This window comes from Callionymus lyra, chromosome 11 (assembly GCF_982586985.1).
Source record: "Callionymus lyra chromosome 11, fCalLyr1.hap1.1, whole genome shotgun sequence".
In the NCBI taxonomy this organism is placed as follows: domain Eukaryota; kingdom Metazoa; phylum Chordata; class Actinopteri; order Syngnathiformes; family Callionymidae; genus Callionymus; species Callionymus lyra.
Genome location: NC_141828.1, coordinates 21,047,171 through 21,071,556, shown reverse-complemented (window position 1 = coordinate 21,071,556; position 24,386 = coordinate 21,047,171). Strand labels below are relative to the sequence as shown.

The 24,386-nt window shown below is 39.0% G+C and overlaps 1 protein-coding gene across 18 annotated transcripts in view; it reads left to right on the top strand.

Annotated features, from left to right (window-relative positions):
- The window catches only part of kcnma1a (potassium large conductance calcium-activated channel, subfamily M, alpha member 1a), a 174,516-nt gene extending 151,736 nt beyond the window's left edge, over nt 1-22,780 (top strand). For 10 of the 18 annotated variants that reach the window (XM_087803093.1, XM_087803088.1, XM_087803091.1 and 7 more), the window contains 8 exons: nt 440-632; nt 5,571-5,684; nt 10,073-10,203; nt 12,857-13,051; nt 13,174-13,292; nt 13,850-14,074; nt 15,721-15,749; nt 17,542-22,780. In XM_087803093.1, coding sequence (XP_087659219.1) covers nt 440-632; nt 5,571-5,684; nt 10,073-10,203; nt 12,857-13,051; nt 13,174-13,292; nt 13,850-14,074; nt 15,721-15,749; nt 17,542-17,693 — 1,158 coding nt within the window. In that variant the 3' untranslated portion in view covers nt 17,694-22,780. Of the gene's footprint in view, nt 1-439; nt 633-5,570; nt 5,685-8,242; nt 8,333-10,072; nt 10,204-12,856; nt 13,052-13,173; nt 13,293-13,849; nt 14,075-15,720; nt 15,750-17,541 lie in introns of all 18 variants that reach the window. The other 8 variants (XM_087803099.1, XM_087803097.1, XM_087803098.1 and 5 more) reach the window with 3 other exon arrangements.
- Nucleotides 22,781-24,386: the final 1,606 nt, after the last annotated feature.

The window sequence follows — 24,386 nt, the reverse complement described above, 5'->3', positions numbered from 1 at the left end:
GTGCTATCTTCTAGCGTGTGCTAACTCACCAGTTTGTGGGACAGAAAACAAACACTTTGTCTCAGATGTAAATTCAAAGTTACATGAAACGCTGAGTCTTCTGAAGTCCGGCTCTTCCATCTCCTGCCAAAAAAACAAAACACTTTTTTTTTATTTTTATTTGCGTCGCGTTCAGACAGTTCGGTGCCTGCGAAAAGCCAGTTAGCGATCGGTCTGACTCGCGTCTCGGAGCAAGAATCGCCGGCTTTAGATGAATCTTTTTGATTCCCGCAGTGGCCGCCGCATAAGTTGCGTGTCATCGCCGCACGACAAGAAGACTTGTTTACTAATCTCCCCTGGCCCCACTCTGTGCTCGTCTCACATTCTCTTTTTTCTCTTCCCTCCTCTCCCTTGTTTGTTCTGCGTCCTCACTTTGTGCCGTCCTCCCCCCCCCCTTAAGGGCACGCCATTAAGTCGGGCAGATTTAAGGGCTGTCAACATCAACCTCTGCGACATGTGCGTAATACTGTCAGCCAATCAGAACAACATCGAAGACGCCTCGCTGCAGGATAAAGAATGCATCTTGGCATCACTCAACATCAAATCTATGCAGTTTGATGACAGCATCGGAGTGTTACAGGCTAACTCTCAAGGTAAGAAGAGGAGTTTGTTACCCCGGAAAAAAAGGGTGACAGGAAGATGAAATAATAGAGGGGTTTTGGGGGGGGGGGGGTTGTTTCATCAAGCATTTGAAAAGTGTTTACACCAGATGATTCGCCGACAGTCTCGCTCTTGTTCTTGTAACAACACGCTCCTTGATGATGCTTTTTAATGATGTAATCAACACGACGGTGTCGTTTTGACGTCGTTCCCCCTGATCTGGTGTCTGGCAGCGTCGTCCCGAAACAGATTGTTGATGTTTGCCGACAAACACGTGATCCTTGGCGTCCCATCAGGCCTCATCATCATTAAGCAGCGAGTAACAAATCACCAGGCGGACCAATTCAGCTGCTGCTCATTAGTCTCACACACACTCACACACACCTTCATGTTGGATGAGACCACAGCGATGTCAATAGAGGCAGGTAGATCCATGTTTGTGATTAGGCAGGACACGTCGGGAAAAGGACTCGCCAGGGCTGGCACTGAGAGCACAAATGATGGAGAAGAAAGTCTCATGAGCGATTCATCGCTGTGGCAACATGTAGCTTCACACTGTTAGTGATGGTTCAACCCAAAATTAAAACTTCACTCATTTTTCTACCCTTATGTTGAATAAGGGTTGGGATTATTTTCAGAGTAATGTTATTTTTTAGAGTTATAGAGAAAAATGTTTATTCATTTTAATGTAGCGACTGGAGCTCGGTTGTCTTCTTCTTCATCTTCATCCAAAAAGACACTTAAAAACATAAAAAAGAGGCAAATTCTTCACCTTTTTTCTTTTTCAATGTAGAAATAAATTTGGAGTAAATTCAAACTTGAAAAAATACTATCAATATAATATAAATAATTTTGTTAAAAATTAAATGTAAAAAGAACTTCATTATTGAAAGATGGCAAAAATAACGATGCTTGAAATGTGATGGCTTTTAAAATATTATTTATTTTGAAACTTTAAAAATAAATTGTTGGAAGTTCAATTTCAAAGGTTGCCCAGTTTGCACTGATTCTTTTTCCACTAAATTTCTTAAACATATGACAGATTTAGTCATTTACACAGATTAAATATTTTTGCACATTGATTTTTAGACCGGTTTCTAGGTTGAAAAAAAAATAGACAGTGGAAATATTACAGTGCTTGAAATTTAAAGGTTTTTAAATTTCAGTCCGATTTTGGAGCTGTAAAAATGTAGACTTTATGACTTCGCATAAAATGAACATTCATTTTTCTCTATAATTTAAAAAAGAAACCGATTACTCCCAACAAATAATTCTAATTCAACTCTAGCTGACATGAGGGTGAGTAGAAAATGAGTGAATTTTGAGTGAATTATTACATGTGATTGTTGTCATCCAGTTCAGCTTATGGAGCACGTGTGTCAAACTCAATGGCCACTAACTCAAGGAAACTCAAGGGACTCGTTGTACAAAGAAAGCAGGGTGTAATTACAGCTGGATAGAGGAGTGAAGCCATTGTTATTGCTTTGACTAAAACGATGCAAACATACAGAACGTAAGCTTGTATTTTATCCATATTATTAAAAAACAATTATTTTCCTGCTTCTGTGACACACTAGAGAGAAGAGAAAAACATTTGTCATGTAAAACTGATCATTTTTATCAATATAATTAATGGTCATTTGCACTCGAGGTCATCCCAACTGACTTTTTATTCCATGTTTGAAGCCAGTATCGACAATTTCACTCACCGTATTGAAACTTTGCTACACACAGACACACACGTGCACACACAGGAGAGTGACAGGCGCTCGTGCACGTGGCACCACACTGTTGTGTCACAGGTGAGTCTGCAGGGATACTCACCTCACAGCGACGCTTCTGTTCAGACAGTAGAATTTAAAACAAGAAGGTGCGAATGAATAAGTAAACAGATCTTTCCTGGGGGAGAACTTCTCACGGCTGCTCTAGCATGTAGTCAACCGCAGAGCGTAGCTGTGCCCGGGGGGCTACAGGGATGAGGGGGCATGTAACCTAGATCTCACTCGTCGATGTGCGACGCAGTCGAGCAGAGGAGGTTGCAGCAGTTCACTCCACGGCTCTGGTGAGGGCTTACGAAAACTTCTACATTTCTGGCTCGTGTCTCCAACCTGTCCTGAAATGTATCACCAGTAAATACAGTATTACATTAGAATACAGCTTACGTCATGTGTAGCAAGACAATGTGTTGAAGAAGCGTTCAGCATTATAATGGCATGATTTAATAGGTTATTAAACCATCTTAAAAAATGGAAATTAAAAAAATATTTAGACAAAAATAAATTAGAAATGGAAAAGAAAACATTTTTACACAGTGACAGAAATAAAATATTCCTTTTTTTTAAGAGATAATAATCTTAATCGTTATTATGTCAGTCACGACCTCGGCAGCAAATATAAGGCAGAATATATAAAGATATATTTTTTAATTAAAAATAAAGTATTTTATGATTATATAAAGAAAGCGATTGGAAAATAAAAAAATAAAATGAAATGATCCTTTAAAAAATACTTTTAAATTCTTACTTACGACTACTTTTGATTATCTTATCTTTTGTTTATATATTTAGGAAATAGAGAGGAAGTTATTCATTATAATAAAAAATAAAATTATAATATTACCCTTCATATAAACAAAATGTTTCAAATAATACCATTTGAATAGTAGTTTTACCAAAGTAAGTAAGTAAGTAATTTATATTTATATAGCACTTTTCCAGACCAGGGTCACAAAGCGCTCAAACAATCAAAACAATACTCAATAAAATATATACTTTAAAAGTCAAGATAAAACTGAGAACAACACAGGAGTTCCAGAAAATCAAGGAAAAGCCTGAACAAATAAAAATGTCTTCAGATGTTTCTTGAAGGAGTCAGTAGACAAAGAGACAGGAAGGTATCCATTTAAATACAAATGTTAAAGAGCCGTCGGATGTTCACACATGACTAAATTATATAATTTGTCTCCATTTTAAAATCAACCTTATAATATAAATGTCATCCCTCGCACAACCATGAGTCATAAAGCGGTTTCTATGTTCACCCGTTTTCACCGACACTACGTTTTCAGTTGAAGGTTTGTCTGCGTGTTCGCTTTGAAAGAACATCAGCCGAGTTTAGCAACAGCATGTTGGTAAAACATACTTTATGGAATTTACACTCCGACAGAGCATCTTTTCCCCCCAAAAGCCTGGGAGTGTCAAACCATCTCACTCTCCAAGTACAATAATTGGTGTAACAACAGTGTTCAGTGTTGAGCGAACACTTCCTGCTGTGAGCTCAACTGTTTTGCAGGGTTTTTCCTCAGCGTAGATTCAACAATCGCTTTTATAAAGTAACTGTCTCATTTACTGTATCAACACAGGCGCGCAGACTTCACCATCCCCTGCTGAAAAACTTTGTGACCCCGATGCATTTTAAGTTCGGTCTCTGCGCTGTGAGCCGGTGTGTTTTTTTTTTCTGCTGAAGTCAGCAATAAATGAAGGATGTCAAAACACAGTCAATGCATTATACATTCAGCATTACAGATTTAGGGTGTTTACTTGTCACTTTGAGGCACAAAAGTGAAGTCATGTGGATTTATGCCGCTTGTCATTTGCAGTTCTGAGCCGTTTCCCCATGAAAGGTTTTTCCTCCGTATCCACTTCACCAATTTTATTGTAACAAAATGAACCGCATTTAAAATTGATGTGGCCGTTGATGGAAGGATGTGAATGCTGAGTATGGTGGACCCTAAAAGCACCGCTTCTGTATGTTTGTTTGAAGGCCTTCATCACTTATCTTCTCTGAACGCACACACGTGGAAGAGAATGGAGAACGTTGACATGCTGACTGGGCTCAGATGCACTATATGTAATGGTATCAATACAGAGGTCACGTGGAGAGGAAATCTTCTTTTTTTTGAAGTGAATCTTTCAATATTACACTTGGAGACTTGCTTTTTAAGTAAGTAAGTATGTAAAGGTTATTTTGTGTCATAATTGTGTGTGTTCAAAAGTTTTGCACTAGTTTAAAATATATATTTTGAATCAATTCCAAGCTCTTTAGCAAAATAATAAGTTTCTCAATCATAGTCCTTATGATGCGGTTTATTTCCTGTTGAAACTAAATTTCCGGCCCCTAGATGGCAGGAATCATTCGGTCCTCCGCACCTAAATGAATGTTAATTTCCCAGCGATGACTGAGTATGAGAGGATACAGTCAACTCCTGCAGCTTTTAAAGCTGATGTTCAGACATATTTTGGTTTCAGAATAAATAAAATTAACAACAACTTCAAAAGTCGGGAGTCGTATAACATATCCAGGATAAACCGTAAAAAAAATTCATACCCAATATACTACTAAAAATATTATGTTTTTATTGTTTTACTTACTTACCTTCTGAATATTTCCCTCATAGAAAAACAATGGAAACACTAGTGTACCTGGTCTGATCTCCCCCTTTATAAAAAATTCTATCTATTTATTTATTTTCTCAGTTCTTTCCTTTTAAAAAATAAAATGGCTCTAATGTTGTTTATTGAATATTTATACTCATGTTTCTGATTACATCCAACATATATTTTTGAAGCTATATAATGTTTAACTTGACTTGTATTTGATTTGACTCCCAATTGTACAGTAGTATTTTGGTTTTCGGCGATATAGGACAAGTTTTCAGTTATTTCACTTTGTTAAATACATAATTCTGAATGCGTTCATTGGTAGTTTTGATGCATCGCGTGATAATCTTTAATGCAAACAAAGGTAAACATACAAAGTCCACATAGAAAGGTGAGAAGTTGGCTCCCTTCCGACCTGGAAGCGAACCGGCAACCTTCTTGCTTTTAGGTGATCACTCTAACACTGAGGCACCATGAGGCACATGCTTGGCTTGTACTGTGTATACGTATATATACATGTATATCTCAAAGACTCTTTGGTTGTCATTTCAGGTTTCACGCCTCCTGGAATGGACCGGTCATCTCCAGACAGCAGCCCAGTACATGGCTTTGTGCGTCAGGCTTCCGTCACCACCGGCGCCAACATCCCCATCATCACAGAACTAGGTACAAAAATCGCCAGAATCCAGACGCAAAACACATGCATGTCCTTCCAAATAACAAACCTCCAGATCGACTCATTAATCATGTGCAAACACCTCTAAACGTTTCCACTCATTCAAGGTCCGACTTGTGTCTGGTGCAATCCTTGTCCCCTTCACATGTTCTGTCTGAAGCTTGGTGCCGCTAACCGTCCATGTATTCATGTGAGCGGGCTCTGCATAGTTCTGTCAGCTGACGAGGATGTGAGGAAAAGTCTTTGGACGTGTGTAACTTGAGGATGTCAGATGGACGATTGCAACATCAACTGCAATTTGTCCACTAATGCAGGAGCCAAACTCAGTCTGATGGAAAAGCAAAGAGAAAGCAAAGAGAGTGGAAAAGGTAGAAGGGTGGAAAAACTGCCTTGGTTGCAAAATGGGTCCATTTATTAATAACAATGGTGGCTGTATTCCCTCTGGTGGTGGGGACTCATGAAACTTTCAGATCTCGGAGGGGCAGTGGAAAGCACCAGAGACCGGCTACTATGTCTCCCCTGACCCAATTACGGAGCACTGGAGCGTGGACCAGATCAGAAAAGGGCCAGGAAGAGAAAGAAGCCACCTAATGTTACCTATAAGAGGAAGAGCCATTACCTAGAAAAGGAGCTCGTCCATTAGGAAGGGTAGACTAGATCCTATCCAGGTTGGAGCCGCGGGCTTCTGCTCGGGACTTTAAAGTTTGAGAGATTTGTAGACTGTTTACTACTAAGAATCCATTATGGTCTATTTTTCTTTCTTTTGTTTCGGTGGAATCAATGGATAAGATCATTATTATAGATTATTTGGTTGATACGATTTCTGTCCACTAAAAAACAAAAAAACAAAAAATACTAATACAATATAAAATTAAAATCCATACGTTACATTTTTGATATCAAATCATTTAGTTTTGAAGGACCTTTTTTTATTCTGCATTGTGGAAATGGTAATAATAATATTTACGAAAATCAAAGTATTACTATATCATTTTATATACAAAGTGCTTTTCATAAGAACAGACTGAAAAACAACTTGGTTAAACATTAAACACTGCAGTAAAAAAACTGTACATGGTAAACATAATATTTTATTTTAAATGCCAAAAGGGTTTTGTGGCTCCAATTTTCTTTTCTTTTCTGTAACTCTGAGCTTTAAAAGTTGCAAACTAGGGTTGTTTATTGGCAAGAATCTGGCGATACTGTAGGATATATTTGTGACGATATTCTATCCTTAAAAGTATGATGTTAAAGTGTTCCCGAAGAACAACACCTTAATTACTGTTTATTAATAGACGATAAAGAAGTAATAAAAAATAAACTGTGGTGACGAGCTAACTTCTCTCTATTCACCATAGTACCAAAGTACTAGAGATAAATAATTCCCCAATAATGTTTCTTTCTCTTTTAAAGGAAAAAAGCTACTGGTATTAATATTTCAAATTAGTGTATTTAAAATGGTACAGTGCAATTTCATAAAAAACATGGTTAACAAATCTAGAATGAGCCAAAAGGCTAGTTTTTATCTATAGGTCCCTGACCATGATGTAAAAAGGTAATAAAAAAAACAAAAAACATGTAAACTATTATACAAAATCCATATACAAACACCAAGTTAGGTTTTTGAACGGTAATTATGATTCTGTAAATACTTGTAGATTATTGTTTATCGTTATAATATTTGTAAATAAGTTTTTTTTGAAAGTATGAACATGTTGCCACTTTAGAATAGGGGAAATATTCCCAATTACAAATACTTATTTTGCTATTATTTTTAGTATATTTTTGCTTTTTTTCCTTACAAAAAGACTCATTATTATTAGAGTATTATCATCTGTGAATTACTTATTGCATAGTATTTACGCCTAATACAAGTTGAGGTTTAGTTCAGAGTGAACTCCTTGATATCATACTATTAATTGCAGAATATGACAAAGGGGTGAGTTACTACTTGATGATGGTTATGAAGTGGATAATTATCTGTTTATACAGAATAAGTAGCTTAATAATAGTGTGTGTTTCACATTCTTAAGTGTAACCAAGTATTCACAGAAAAACAGGCAGGTCTGTAAGGCCTGAATACATAAAGAGTCAAAGAGAAAATGATTTTTTTTTACTCAAATCAAAGCAGATTGAGTCAATTGCAGGCAGGTTCAGGGAATAAAGACAAACTTGTGATAAGATTGTCCTGTAGGTGTGTTACGAGATGTGGGCGACTTGTGTGTCTCACTGCAGTCGTGTACAATAATTCTACTGCCACATGCTCAGTTTCCGCTGCCAGCAGGAGATTTATGTCAGGCCGAGCGAAAACACACCTTCGTAAGTTGCATGATCGATTCCGAGGTGTGACGTAGGTGCGTTCCTAGATAAGACAGATTTTTCCACGTGAGACCAATTGTTGCTTTTGTGCTCCGGCCCCGGCGTCGGCAGAGATTCCCAGCCGACGATAATCCATGCAAGCGTAACAAGGAAGTAGCTCAATGCCTTTTATTGCCACCTTTGATGCTGTTTCAATAACGCGAGCGTTTCTCCTCCACTGTCTCATCACCGTTAGCTAAGCCTGGCAAACTGCTGCCGTTGGTTGCACTCAGTCAGGAAAAAAAAAGCGGACTCAACATACAAATGATAACAGAGCTGGGTAAGCCGAGCCTTTGTCCTCCGCTGCCATCCGTTCCTCATCTGCTTCTCTAGATACATCTGGCTGCAGTCGAGGCCTCCTCTGCTACCATGGCTTCACTCTCAACACATGTTGTCCTTGTTTTCGGTCTTGTTTCTAAGCCCACCTTCATCGTTTTTTTTTTCCGTCCTCCCTTTATTTTTCTCCTCCTCCAGTCGCGTCTACAGAGCCTCGCGAGGCCTTTGATCACGCTCTACTTGTGGCTGTTTCCATAGCAAAACCCTCTTCTGCCCTGCATCCTCACCCTGCTGCCACCACACACACTTAAACACACATCGCTCTTGCCCTCGAGCGCGTTTGCATCCGCCTGTTGTATCTTTGACTGACATTTCTCTTCCACAGTGCAGAGGAGTCACTACGTGAATCAAAATATATTCATAACAATCAGTCATTGTGTCATAAATAAACAATTAAAAATGCTTTATAGCTAAATGTTTATAGAGTTTTAAGTTGTTCAGAATATAGGTCAACTATTGTGTTGATTTAAGTGTGTCTTAAATAGATGTTGGACTCTATTGTACTGATCAGTATGTGTCTGTTTGTACAAAACTCTCTTTTCATTAAAATATTTACATTAGAAAATGTTTTCAAGGCCCACCCACTGAAAACACTCAGTTTTTCTAGACATGAAATCTTGTTTAACATAACCACAATAATGGAGGTTTGTCACCACCCGTCATAAATTGAGGAAGTCTCCACCTCCAAGAGACTCGTTGTATAAACAAAGCAGGGCGTGATTACAACTGGCTGGAGGAGGAGTGAAGCCATTATTACATCATAATAGACTCCGCTCTCATAACCTCTTGTTCGCCCAGACTTCAGATGGGGGAGAACTAACTTCAAAACATGGTCATGATGAGAGACTTAATGCATCTTATAGAGGAAGACTTTAACAGTTAAAACATTCAGAAACAAATCCTCTTTCATTTCTTCAAAACATCACTTAAACATTCGAATGCTAACAACAACAACATATTTTAAAGCAGTTATTTATAAGACTTGATCTCAGTGGTCGACGTCTATAGATGACAATACATGTCATTCCATTGTTTCAGGTAAATATTGGCGGTGATGATGTTCCGACCATCAGAATCGGCATGATTTAAAAAATGCATGAAGCTGTGAAGATAGCCATTGTTCAAGTCTGGTTCTGGTACCTCAATCTGTTCAATCTGTATTCGTCTGTTTAGCAACGCTCGGTTCATACCTCAGACTTCTGCAATGGTTATTGAAATGAATGTTTCTCCTTACATGATTATTTCTGAAAGCGACTTGCCTCCGCCTGCATGTGGTATACATCTCTATTCCGGACTTCAATTTAAAATAATATTTTAATTATAATTTTGAACTTTTCGTATAATCAATGTTAAAGTGATTGTTCACCAAAAGTTTGAAACATCACTCATTTTCTACTCACCCTCGTGTCGACCAAAGGGTTGCGATTATTTTGAGGGTAATCTGTTTCTTTTTAGAGTTTTAGACAAAAACGTTTGTTCATTTTAATGTAACGCTGGAGCTCAGTTGTCTTCGTCTTTACATTTTTGACTTTACTCTGAAAATAATCCCAACCCTTAGTCGACAAGAGGGTGAGTAGAAAATGAGTGAAGTTTAAATTTAATATGAAGGTGAACTGACCTTTTATGTGCTATAATGCCTGTATGCCACCAGATGTGTATTTCTAACACGTGTTTAATCTCTCAGTGAACGACTCGAATGTTCAGTTCTTGGACCAAGACGACGACGACGACCCGGACACGGAGCTGTACCTCACGCAGCCCTTCGCCTGCGGAACCGCCTTCGCCGTCAGCGTGCTCGACTCCCTGATGAGCGCGGTGAGGATCGATTTAATGATCTTGATTTAAAACAGTATATGAAATTGACATCAAGTGAACAAGCATGGTGTTCAACGGTTTCAGTTTTTGAGGGTGAATTGGTGATAGAATTTGTTTTGGATAGAAATGTAACTGCAGTTTCAACTCGCCCTGCCTGGTCTGCCAACACCCTGAAGGAAGTTGACGCTATTACAGCTTATTTTAAGAAGGAGGGCTTCAACTTTGGAAGGTCTTATTAGGTCTTTTAATGAAGGGAGTGTGTCAGGTTAACGACGATGTCACCAACTCGACTATAGCAAGCGATCGCAAAAAAGTGCTCCACCTTTTGACAATGTCATCAAAGCGGCCGAGATAAGATAAACCTAATTTTACCTCTCACTGAAGGCTTTTTTTTTTTTACCCCCTTCTCTGCCGCCTTGATGGTTTAATTCCAGCGCTGAGTGAGGGGTTAGGAGGCCGTGTGGGGGGGAGGGCGGGCGTCAGCTGTAGTCTGGAGCCGGTCAGAGGTGAAGCCGGCTAATGGACACTGCTCATCCATCATGAAGCTCTGGCGGCCTGTCAGGAAGGCGAGGAGAGGAGCTGCCAGTGACACGAGCTGTCTTCACCAGCAGCTCCTGATCGGCTTGAAGGACAAGAGAAGCTGACACCCGCAGAGCGCAGTCAAACACTTGTCTGAGAAGAGGAACCCATGCTGGAAGCATTCGGATGCGCCAGAATTGTTTCCTTCACTTCAGCTCATTTATCAGTGGGAAAAAAAAAAAATCTTAATTGAATTCCAACGTTGCTCGTGAGAGATCATTTGGTTGAAATATAAATCAAGGTTGAATCAGAGTGACAGTGACGTAGCCGTGACGGATGGATCTGTTAAATGGGTTTCATTTAAGAGGTTTCCCTCGTCTTGTTGTCTAATAAGTCAAGGGTAAACTGTGTAAAATGTGTCAAAGTCAAAAACTGGTATTTCTTTAACACAAGATAAGGGTTTAAAACATATATAAAAAACTGAAACATATAGCGTCATGAATAAGAGCTGGATATCCTGGAATCCTAACTATCTAATTTCCTGAAGGAGATCTCCAAAGGGGTTCATAAAGTCCATCCGTCTATAGCAGGGGTCTCCAAACCGGTCTTCAAAGGGCCAGGGTGGTGCAGGTTTTTGTTCCAACCAATAAAGAGCACCCCCCTTAACCCAATCAGGTGTCATAGAGTGTAATCAGTTGATTGACAGTCTGGTGTTGCTTGTTTAAGCTGAAACCTCATTGGTTAAACTATACATGCTTGATCGGTTGGAAGAAAAACCTGCACCACCCCGGCCCTTTGAGGACCGGTTTGGAGACCCCTGGTCTATAGGCTTCTTTTCAAAAAGTTTGAGCCGGTAGTTGGTTCCACAGCAGAGGAGCTTGAAAACTGAAGGCCCTGGCTCCAAATCTACATTTAAACGTTTGTGGTATAATGAAAAGATCTGAATTTAACGATCGTAACTTCCTAGAAGGTTGATAAGTTTGGATTAGATCTCTGATGTATGTTGGTGCTCGACCATGTTAAGCTGTGTAGGTTAAAAGAAGGATCTAAAATTGTATTCTTAATTCTTCAAGCCAATGTACAGAGGACAGCAAAGGAGAAATGTGATCACGCTAGTCTTGGAAGCTTGATCTGAAGAGTTCTGAGAGAAGAGGGTTACAATAGTCCAGTCTGGAGGTAACAAAAGCATGGATGAGTTTTTCAGCAGCAACCAAGGGAAGGAAAATACTGATTTTTTAAATTTTACAAAGGTGGAAGTAGGCAGTTCGTGAAATTTGTTTTATGTGGAAGTTAAATGAGTCCTGATCAAAGCAAACACCAAGATTCTTTACAGTGGTGTTAGCAGTTGTAACAAGTCCATTATAAAGATCTTGATCATGAGTTAGGGATCGTCTAAGATGTTGTGGACCAACTAGTAGAACCTCAGTTTTGTTAGTGTAAGAAAGTTTTGGGTCATCCAGGATTTGATGCGTGTTTTATCTAATCACTTTCATCTGGCTTCTTGATGAATACAATTGGGTGTCATCAGCATAACGGTGAACATTTAATTGTTTTCCGTTGTCATTGCCAAGCGTATAGATTGTGAGTAGGATTGAGCCAAGAACAGAACCTTCTGTTAAGTGTGCGTCTACGAGTGGTGACTGAAATATCATGAAAATGTATTTAAAGCTCGTCACTGAGTCGTTTGTTGCAATTTTGAGTTGCAAATTCTGTTCAACTTATTTGCTCACATTGTACATCTAAGATTCCGATATTTAAAGTCAGAATATATTCCTCTCAATTCAGTATGATCATGAAACTAACACATTAGTGTTAAATATACATAACGCTGGCTTCATCCAGGGTCTGGTTCCGGGGCAGTAGCTGAAATAAATAGTCTCGCCAACGTGTCCTTGGTCTGTCTTGTGGTCTCATTCCTACCGATGGACATTTCTTAATCACTTGCTTAAAGTGCCATCACAACAAAGATATCTCAAGAAACTTTGATTGAAACTGTTTAATTAATTATTGTTTTCTATTATTATTGTTAAATTATTATTAATATTTCAAATATTCCGTTCCAGACGCTTTCTTTATTATCTATATATTTTTAACAAACAAAATGGCTGTTCTTGAACTATTTTCTGCTTCCCAGACGTATTTCAACGACAACATCCTGACTCTGATCCGGACGTTGGTCACGGGAGGAGCGACCCCGGAGCTTGAGGCTCTTCTGGCCGAGGAGAATGCGCTCCGAGGAGGCTACAGCACGCCGCAGACACTGGCCAACAGAGACAGGTGTCGCGTCGCCCAGCTGGCGCTCTACGACGGCCCGTTCGCCGACTTAGGAGTAAGTCAATGTTAGAATGGAGTTTTAAGTTTTAATGTTGGAACCACTTTCCTGTCATCTGATCTAAAGCATCAACAGCACATTTGTTTGTTATATTCTGCTTTATTTCTTCTTCTCTTCAGGACGGCGGCTGTTATGGAGATCTCTTCTGCAAAGCACTGAAGACCTACAACATGCTGTGTTTTGGAATCTACAGATTAAGAGACGCTCATCTCATTTCACCGAGCCCGTGTACAAAACGGTGCGTCAATTCTTTAAAAAAAAAATCACTATCAATCAATTTCCAATAAAAAGGGAGGAAAAACTCCCTTTAGAAGGCAGAAACCTTGAGCAGAACCAGACTCAGTGTTGAGGGCCTCCTGCTGTGATCGGCTGGGAAGGGGGGAGTTAGATTGAGGGATGGAGAAAAAGAGTGAGGGAGGATAAAGTGATAGAAGAGAGCCGAGACCAGGGAGGGAAATCTGGATCCTTTGACACCATTTTGATGGATCCTGGAGTAGAAAACTTTTTTAGTTCCATGTTTCTCTAATCTTTATTTGTTTTAAACTTTTTTTTTAAATTTCCTCTGCTTGTGGTTTACTTTATTCTTAAGAGATATACATTTTATAGGGTCATATTTGGCTTAGAATTTAGCAAGTAAACTTTTCTTCTGGAAATCACCAAGTTGACGTACTAGAAGTGAGAGAATATGTCTGCATACAGTTCTTTGTGGAAACCAGGAAAAAAAGATTTTCTTGTGTTTAACACTGTTATTTTGTAATATCTTGACATTGAGTGAATTCTTCTCTCTGGCCTCAGATACGTGATCACCAACCCTCCGTACGAGTTCGAGCTGGTGCCCACAGACTTGATCTTCTGCCTCATGCAGTTCGACCACAACGCAGGCCAGTCGCGGACAAGCTTGTCCCACTCGTCCCACTCGTCTCATTCCTCCAGCAAAAAGAGCTCCTCCGTCCACTCCATCCCTGCGTCCAACAGACAAAACCGCAGCAGTAAGACTCGGGAGGCTCGCGACAAACAGAAGTAGGTGCAGCCATGTTTTTTAGTGGCATGTTGGACACGTTATATTGTGTGTTTGTGTGTGTGTTTACTGTCCTCACTTGTGTTTTCCTTCATGATACCTGTCGCGTCTCTTAACATTCTCATCATGACATCCAGATATTTGACTGGAACACTTTATCACTAATAAGAAAACAAAGGCTCAAAAAGCAGCTTCTGTTTGAGTCACATCGGCGTTATGTGTTTAAATTAGTTTATACTCGTTGTTTGTTGTGGATGATGTTTGTGGGATATTGTGCCACAATTCTAGTCGTTTAAACAAACGGTTCCAGACTGATAAATGACATCGTATAGTCCGAACTCTCACCTTCATCTTTGATATCTTGCCACTCACCTGTGCTGCTGCATGTCGATATTTATTATTGTTAACATTTATTTACACGTATGTTTTTATGTTCTTTCCCCAAAATCAACATTTTCAACTATTTGGGGGAAATAAGAGTTTAATAAGTTGTCAATAAGCATGCAGATTTGTTACAAATTGTACAAAGCAAATGTGAAGCCCGGAAAAACACATCTTAAGCTAAAGATGTTTGATGTGTGACAGTCTTTGCACACCAACCAAGGCCTAAAATATGTGTGTTTAACCCTTGTGTTATCTCAGGGTCAAGGTGACCCGGTGGTCCCGAAAGTAAAAATGTATTTGTGGTATCCCTTGTGTTGTGTCAGGTGACCTCCCTGGCTTCCATAAATACATATGCAGTGGTGGAGGTCGTTCACCTAGACCCAGAGACAACACAAGTCATTATGTTTAGGATTCAATAAACTTTAATCTAGACTTCAAAAACAACTAATCATTATTTTACATACTGTAGATTTAATTTGCAAACTGAATACTAATTAAAAACAACTTTATTTCTGATATAAGGGAAATTTGTAAAAGTTTAGGTTTCCGTTTCTTTAGCAATTTAACCATTTACCTGCAATCTTTAAGTTGGTCATTTGTTAGGAGGACAAAATGCAAATTTATATTTGCATTGAAATTTATAATGGAAAAGTTGAAAAACAAGACGAGTTAATGAAGTTCACATTCTATTAACTTGGCCAGTGTTTATTAGCCTGTACTAAACCACAATTAGATCTTACTCTTTTTTAAATGATTGTTCTTGGTCCGTCTTTGACAACCTAGAGATCACTTCCAAACAGTTTCTCTGTAGTGTATCGTCCTCCTGGTCCATATTCTGAATTCCTATCTGAGTTCTTGTCCAGCCTATTGCTTGGATCAGATGAACTCATACTTGTTGGTCACTTTAACTCGTTAGAAACCTCAAGCAGAACTAGACTCAATATGGAACGGGCTGACAGAAACGTCACAACTTTTTTTTAAATGTCTATGAGCTGCAGGTTAAAAAAAAGCAACACCTCAGTGCATATATCATGTTCCCTGATGCACTGCAACAGTTAGCAAATAACTTAAAGCTACTATCAAACTGACCATATTTTCCTCTGCTGTAAATTCAATGGACTTCTGGGTAATATTTCATTAAGGGTAATTGTGCTAAGGCGAGTCTCTGGTGTGCAAAAGCTTTTAATATGAAGCGTATTTGTTGCATGTGTATTTGCTTGTAGAGTGTAAACTCACGGTAGATTACTCACCTCTCTCTCTGAAGTGCAACAAGGATGAATAGAATGGGCCAAGGTATGCAAGTTAACGATTCTGCATGACTTACCTGGGGATCCTCTCATAACCTCGTCCTCCCAGGATGTTGTTATGAAAACATTGTTTGGATTTTTTTTGTTTCAATCAATTTATTTGTTTAACACTGCCTCAGTTTAAGTTTTGCTTTCATGTAGAAAGCAAAGTGTCTGTTGCTGCCTCTCCTCATCCATGATCAAGACCATGTTCACTCTGCATGAGGCTGTGATGACCCCCCATTATTTGTTTCTCTTATATATATTTTTTTTTACCCATCATGCCTTGTGTGAGAGCTCTGTGTGTTTGACCCCCTCTGACACACTGGATGTTGTCCTCAGCAGAGTGTTTATCTATATTGTTTCATAATGAGACCAGAAACCCATCAGGTCTGACTTTTTTCAAGTTGAATTTAGGTCACATAGATTGAAATCCCCCCCGGTGCATCCAATTGAATGACTCTCAGACAACTTTGCAAAAAGTGTGTCCATCCCCCTGCCATCGGTCACACCAGGAAAGTGGGAGGCGTGACCAATCCGGGGTCTAAATCGGCGGGGATGTGTGTGTCAGTGCCTTTGCTGGTTGCGACTGATGCGTTGGTTTGAGGCGACTACACCTGGATCACCGTATCAGCGGCAGACTGGATAGAGATGGCAGGCATCTTGCTTCACCCCGGGGCACAATTCCACACATCAAATACCAGTGCTGTAACACGCGGCACCTGCGGCTTTAAGATCGCTGACACACACGCCGATAGATCTCAACACACACTCATGCTTGCTCCACATTGCACAGGTTGAGAAAAAAAAAGTTACAACTTTCAAAATGACATTTTGATTGGCGCCGCTGATGTCTGAGTGAGAGAGTTTACAAACTTCTGATAGGAACTCAAAATGAACTTAAAGTAATAGTTCACCCAAATTTCACTCACTCACTCACTTTCTACTCACCCTCGTGTCGACTAAGAGTTGGGATTATTCAGAGTAATCTGTTCCTTTCTAGAGTTATAGACATAATTGTATGTTCATGCTAATCTCCAGCTACATGTTTATCCTCCTTGAAAGATGAAGATGAAGACGAAGACAAGTGAGCTTCAGTCGCTACAATAAAATAATAAATAGCAATAATTTATTTTATATATAAAGCTCCTTTCAAAACACCAAACGGACAGATTTAAAAAGCAACAGGAAGTTATAATAAAAAAATCGAAACAATAAAACAATAGTAACAGTGAATACGCCTTTTTATAAAGGTTTTAAAATGGATTTACATTTTAAAAAGGACCAGGTTCCTCTTAAAAAATAATCCAAAACCTTAGTTGACATGAGGGTGAGTGGCAACTGAGTGAAATTTAGATTGGGGTGAATTAACCCTTGTATAAAACATTTAGTAACTGTTAATAATATGAAATTGTGATCCTATTCGTGTTTATTTTCCATGATAGTGGATAAATGAAAGTATCAATTGTGTTTAAATAGAAAGTACTTTTAAGATCAGTATTCATTATGAAGTACATGCAAAGTTAAAGAAGTAATTGTATCAAAGTTTACAACCAAATCATTTGATTTAATTTTGACACCGTTCCTTTTATTTAAATGTCTCGCCACAAAAAGACTGTCTTATCCAACATGGATACTTGATGGGTTTACTCCATCAAAGATCATTTTGAACCACATCAGTCTGACGCTGTGGAATGCACATGTATCACTTAAACTGAGGCAGTTTAATTCACCGTGTGATGTTTGTTTTTTTATTAACTCTTTGTCTTCCCTCCCCCTTCCCGCTCGGTCCTCTTCAGAAAAGAAATGGTTTACAGATGAACCAGACAATGCCTACCCACGGAACATTCAGATCAAGCCCATGAGCACTCACATGGCCAACCAAGTCAACCAGTACAAATCCACCAGTAGTCTGATTCCACCGATCAGAGAAGTCGAAGATGAATGCTGAACACCAGACGTTTCCATGCTGACTCACCAAAAACACTCTTTAAAAGACACCGTGAGTGATGAGGAATCACCACCTTCACTCATTCTTCTAAAGAAGGTTGGACTGGAACCTGGACTGGAAGGGACCTCCTTTGTGTATACCTTTAATGTTACTTCCATGCTCTTGGACAATTGTTTTATTTATTAATGTATCCATAGAGATGTACATAATGACAATCAAAATAAGCATTGTACAGCCCCTCCCCTCTAGCACTTTTTGGAATTATTTTAAGATTTGCTGAAGAAAAAAAAAAAAAAGAAAGTACTTCCTCGAATTCTTTGCAATAGTCCACCTCTCGGTGCGACCGGACTCTGTGGCTGGTTGGTTCGAGCGATCATATCATCTCCCAAAGATCCGCCAAGATCATGTGTCCTGTCTACTTCTGTTCTATTTGCACTAAAACTGTTACTTTCGATAGAACAACCGGTACCATCGGATACTGCCCTCGCTCAGAAGGATGGTGTGAAAGAGCTAACGACGAAACTAAAAAATGGAGGAGGAATGTCGCTAAGGAAGGCACGCTAACGTTTCTGAGGTTGTTGTCACATTTGCTACTATATCGTCATGAGTGCATTCCAGTCCTGCAGAACATCGTGTGGTGTAGCGATGAGGAGAGATATGTCAACATGCTCATGTAACCGACGTCAAGAACAGTCGATCACGGAGGTGTAACGGTTCATACCACTACCCAGAACATCCTCGGTCTGATCATCTTACAGGTGACCAAAAGTTTTTTGTAAAAGCTGAAGAGTGGTTGGTTTTGTTCTACAAGACCTCCACCTTTAGACTTGTGTTGGTAAACATTGGGTACAAATGGAATTATGAGGGCAAAAAACTGAAAGGGCAAACCTATTTATTTCAATTTCAAACACGCTGATCAGCAGTGCAATAGAGCGGCTTGACCCTGAGCACCATATCAGGGTCTAAAATAATCTAATGAATCACCTTTTTGGCCATCACATGGTAACTTCCTCCTTCCTTTCAACACTGTTCTCACTGCAGATCAACATGAGACAGCTCATTTCAGCCTGGCCCCTTTCGTGTAGATCAGAGGTGGGCAATTACATTTGTTCAGGGGCCAAATTGTATACTGTGACTGTTATGAGGGGCCGTCGAGCCAATGGAAAACAAGGAAAGAAAATAGAGAAGAAATATGTCCTTATGCCAATTTTTTTTTTAACAAAGCTAAAAGATAAATAAAAATCCACTTAAAGAATAAATAAAAATATGATAAAAGGCCCGTTTTCAACAGTATATTGAATTTACTTCAATTATTGCTTGGGAAAACAAATGAACACAAAAAGGACACATTTCTAAACAATGATAAAAGGGACACAATTAATAAAACAAACAACTAAACAATTTATTATTGAAAAAAGTAAATACACAATTAAATTTTTAGCCATTTCTTTGACCTCATATACCATCATATCATCTACATTGTCTTGAATGAAAATCCTATAGCTCTCTAATGTTCCTCCTGTATTTCTAGGCTAAATGTTTTGAGTGCATTATGAGCATTATTCGGATGTAGACCCCCTCAATACCGTTTTTTGAATTTGGATACCAAAACATAATTGTCAAACTTCATAGAATACTTTGAAGGCACCATATCATTTGTGTGTCTATTTATGTACCACAATTACCAAATGGAAACATAATCAATTGGAAAGTGTTTCTAAGATGATGCATGGTGTAACATTAACACCAAGTGTATTTGGATCAGGAATATTCAATTCAATTTTATTGATGGTGTCATATCATCACATATACTTTACAGTGTAAGACTATATTGGAGAAAAGACAAACAGACCCGAGTGAAATATGTTCCGTTACACCTCTTGTCGATCAGTGTGTTCACATTTTAAGAACATTGTATCTCTTGTAATGTCCACTATCAGCTGGTATGTGTTTGATAACTGTGGTATGCGGGAACTTGTCTAAAAAGGAAAAAAGTCTGGGATTTACCACAAAAAAGCCGCATCGAACCCAATCATGTTTGAGCTCTGTTCACACGTTGACGTCATCCAGAAGAAATTTGGGATCACAGTGAAGAGTGAATGTTTCATCTGTCGTGTCCTTAGAAAATAAATGCCACATGTTGCTAAACTAGTGGGCATCAATGGGTCCTCCTGATAGAGAAAACTGCCTGGCACAGGATTGGCACGGAGGCAGAAAAAAAAGGCTTGGATGTTCTCCGCTGCCAATTCAGATGTCTCGATACAATAACCTGGATGACGTCACGATGCTCAAACATGATTGGGGGAGGCGGCGAGGGTCTCTTGCGGAGAGTTTGGTTGAACCTCCTGCTGAGGGCTTGAGGTAGAAACGTCCTCATTTCACATGAATATGGATTTTAACCATTCATTTTACAGACTTTAGCCAAGTGAAACTACTAATGTAGTTGACATATCAAAAGATCTGAATATGTCGTATTTTTCCCCCACATTAGCTTGTCAACGGCACCACGAGGAAGCTCATCCAAACTGGCTTGCTGTACTAAATCTTCAGCCCGGCAGCTCGACTCTTTGAGTGCTCGTAGAATCTGAGCTGCGTCCACTGCTAAGCTACGAGCGAAGGTGTGTCGAGGAGGGTAAATGTTAAACAGGCACAATCGTAGATCATCATATTTGAACAGTGTTTGACCTAAATTAGGTCCCTGGAGAGATGCTAACATCAGAGTTAGCTTGTGAGGTTTTAAGCCCAAGATACCGTGTGTGGTTTTAGAAGTTATTGTGAGTCAAGGAAACTATACATACATTAGGATCAGAAAGTTTTATTGCCAGTGTTGTAAACAAAACATGGGATTTTTGTGTTGGCATTACAGAATGAAATAAGACACATAATAAGCAACAAAACCAAGCACCTCAAACTAATTATTATTAGTTATTATTTTCTTCTCTAAGTTTCCAACTGGACTCCCTGGAACTATATAACCCATTTAATAATGTGGTGAAAACATGCCAAATGAAAACCATTTTCAATTAAACAAAATTACCAAAATGTGTTTTGTATAGCACAAAGAAAAGGGAGAAACTGCTGAATATATATCTCAGCTTTGTATTAATGTTATTAAATATCGAAAAAGGAGTTGGGAAGATCATAAAAAAGTTGTTAAATTATTTTGGAATGTGTATTTTACAATTTATGACGGAGACTGGAGACTTGGAATCTTATATTTGGCTTCCATTGGGCCTGACAAATAGTTTGAAGCCTTGCCCAGTTCTTTAATAATTCAACATTTGGTTCTACCATTCTAACCATTTTGGGGACCTTAAGGGTTAAACTCCTAGATTGTATTATAGAATACAACCAAAACAAACGCTAATTACCCAGATAACCCATTTAATTTGGGAAGCGTTTTTTTGTCAGTCCAAGAATCAACTTCAGGATCCAGTTCTAGTTAAAACAGTTGTTATAACTTGACATACTTTCTCCTACATGAGTGTTTTTCTCTGCTAACCCAAAGCCATACACTGTACATTGGGCTTAAGACGATAAAGTAGAATTTATCGCAACGATTCTTTCTCTTGAGGCTTTAAAAACTATGGAAAAACAAATTGTGCAGAACTTGTTTGTCGTGAATCTAACCTTGTTTCATTTCAAAGGCAAAAACTGGTCAGAGCTTCACTGTCCGTCCATTGGTTGTATAATACTGAGGCCTCACGCACATTTGTCCTGAAGTGAACTTTTGAACTGTGATTACATCGTCGTAGTAATTAGAATTCCATTCAAAAGATTTAAATGTAAAAGTGATTTTTTTTTGTGTGTGTAATTCGGTTGCAAACAGCTAGCTTAAGCATTGAGGATCTAATGACTAATTTTATAGACAACTGATTGTTGTGTAAAAAAAAAAAAACGGGCAAGTGTTTATATTGACAAAAGAGGTTCTGTTTGATCGGGCGTGATGGAATTCGGTCTTCACAAAGATGGAGGGTAGCGCCAATTCAATAGTCAAATGACTTTTATTTGATGTGTTTGTAGATGGTTAACATTCCATTTTGTCAGCTTGTCTTCACATCTCTGCCACTTGTTCTTTGTTTACACATTTATTTAAGCTACTTAAACACCGTTGGCTTCGACTCGCAATGTGACGCTCCGATTATTTTTTTGACTTGAATACTGTGCTGTACGGCTCACTTAGAGCCAACGTTCATCACAACGACCTGCTCCTCTTCATCCTTCTCACTTGGTGTATTGTGAATGCATCGTATACCTCGAAACGTTGTCTTTGAAGTGCCATGGAGAGTTTTTCGAACGCGCGTCCTTCCGTCGTTCAGGGAAGGATTTAATCCACTGTGAGAGTCTTGCACTGACATGGAGAACATCCAAGCTATCGTTGCCTCCATGTTAGTGCGGTGCCAGGCAGTGCAGGAGGACCCATTTTAAGCCCCACTAGAGCGAAAAGTGGCATTTTTGTAATTTGGTCATAAAGTCCTACTTATTGACACATTCGTCCGTGTTGTGTGTTACGTCCAGTAAATGCTAAAAAATAGAAGTACATGGACTGAAAGATCGTCCACTCCATTCAAAGATGCATCGTTACTGTCACGGTATGCTGCATTATTTTTGTTAATCTATTTTTTGCTGAAAAAAAAGATGGCTATAAAAGCTTATATGCTGGGAAATAGTACAAGAATATAGAATATATAATGACACACAGGGATGGGATTTGGGTCTCAAGTCTTAATATCACATTTTTATTATTTTTTAAAAAACAAACGTTAGAGTTTTTGAATTTTCTTTGGATACATATCAGTCCAGGAATAATTCAGGACATTGCTGTTGCGTATCACTGATTTGTTGGCACATTGTCATCGCGGCAAACAGGAGTTTGACACTGCAGTCTAATTTGTTTTGGATGCGTTCTTAGATACGACGGGTGATGGATTATTTGATGGTGCTGAGTTGATCTACCTGACTCTGTCAAATATAATCTGCTGATAAATATACTGTCTTGTACAAAACGTTTGTACATAGATTGTACATGGTTTCTTTTTGTATTTTCTCAAATTAAAATGGATGTATTTGTGTTCTAAACCTGGAAATGCTTGTCATCGTTTTTTGCATGTTTTCAGAAAACGGGCCGGGGTTGACCACTTCAAGGAAGAACAAGATTAGAATTGATTATTTAATAAAGATAAGAGGAAAACTAGAAAAATAACATGCTAGTATTAGTGCTATTTTAAATCAGCACTAAGTAAGATTTTGACAGAAAGTAGTGAGAGGCCAAAACAAGAAACAATCCTAAATAATTCCTTCAGGGACAACAGATGAAGAATCACAGCAGACATGTAGATCCAAACTATGACAGTATGCAGGTAGCTCCAAATTCTAAAAATGGACAGATGACAACAGATAAAGTTTTGATTCAGGCAGCCCCAGACGATGACAGAACACCAGTAGCTCAAGACAATAGTCAATTAAGGAGTCATGTGACACCAGATCATGGTGGAATGGTAAGTCCACACCTTTAGGGAATGCTAGGAATTAGGTAGCTTGCATAAATAGGTTTTTATTTGACTTTTCTTTAACAAATAATTATTTAGGGTAAATAATACAGTACAGTACAGGCCAGAAGTTTAGACACACCTAACAGGCTCATTCAAAGTTTGGGAAATTTTCCGGTCTGGCTGAGCTTTGTTTCTAAAAGTAATGATGGTCGCTTCATTTCTCTTGATTCAGCTGATTGTTTCTTGTCATAATATCAAGTCTAACAGTTGTCAAATAAGGCTGTGTTTCAACCTGACTTCTGCACAACACAACTCCATTTAAAAAGTCAAGACATTCCACTAAGTAACCTAAACAACAAACACCTGTGAAGGTAGTTTTGATCCCTTCAGTGATAATCTAAATAGTCAAAGAAAACACATTGAATGAAAGTGCGTGTCCAAACATTTGGCCTGTACTGTAGTGTGTGAATATCCACCATTAATTGTAAAACTCTTGAATACACAATCCTAAATTTACTGGGTATAAATGATTATTGAAGTTCACGATATGTTATCCAGGAAATCTCACTTCGGACCCACAGTCTGCGTCCTCCAGAGTAAAAAAAAGAAAAAGGCCCAACACTGGATAAAAGACGTTTAAAAACCTGAACGAACTATCTTGACAGTACATAATAAACACAGTGTTTCTTTCACAGCGGAGTCGACCCACAGGTGACCTTGACAATCACCCGGGGGGGGGGCGCACGGTTGAATGTGTATTGTATTTTCACACCCCCGCCCTCCTGCGAGGTTGCTGACCTCGCAGTCAAGTCACTCCTCCAATCCGCTTATCCATTGAGCCCCACATTAGTCTTGATTTACGTTTACTGACATGCTATTAGCTGCTTCATCACTTTCACCTGTCAGGCTGTCAATCAAGACGGCGCCGCGCTGATGGGTGGGAATAAAATTCAGATCACATTCCGTCCTCCGTCGTATATCTCGTCAGATGCGCTGACAGTGGATGAGCAAAGGACATCAAGGCAGGTATCTGACTGTCATGCGGGAAGGGGGGGACGGGGGGGGTATAGATAGATATTTGAGGGAACAACTATAAATTGAGAAAATAATCCTCTTCTCTGTCGTCCTGATCGACGATAAGCAAGTCATTGAAAAGCGGTTTTTAACCTTCACCATTTCACTCCTGGACACTGGAGCTGAA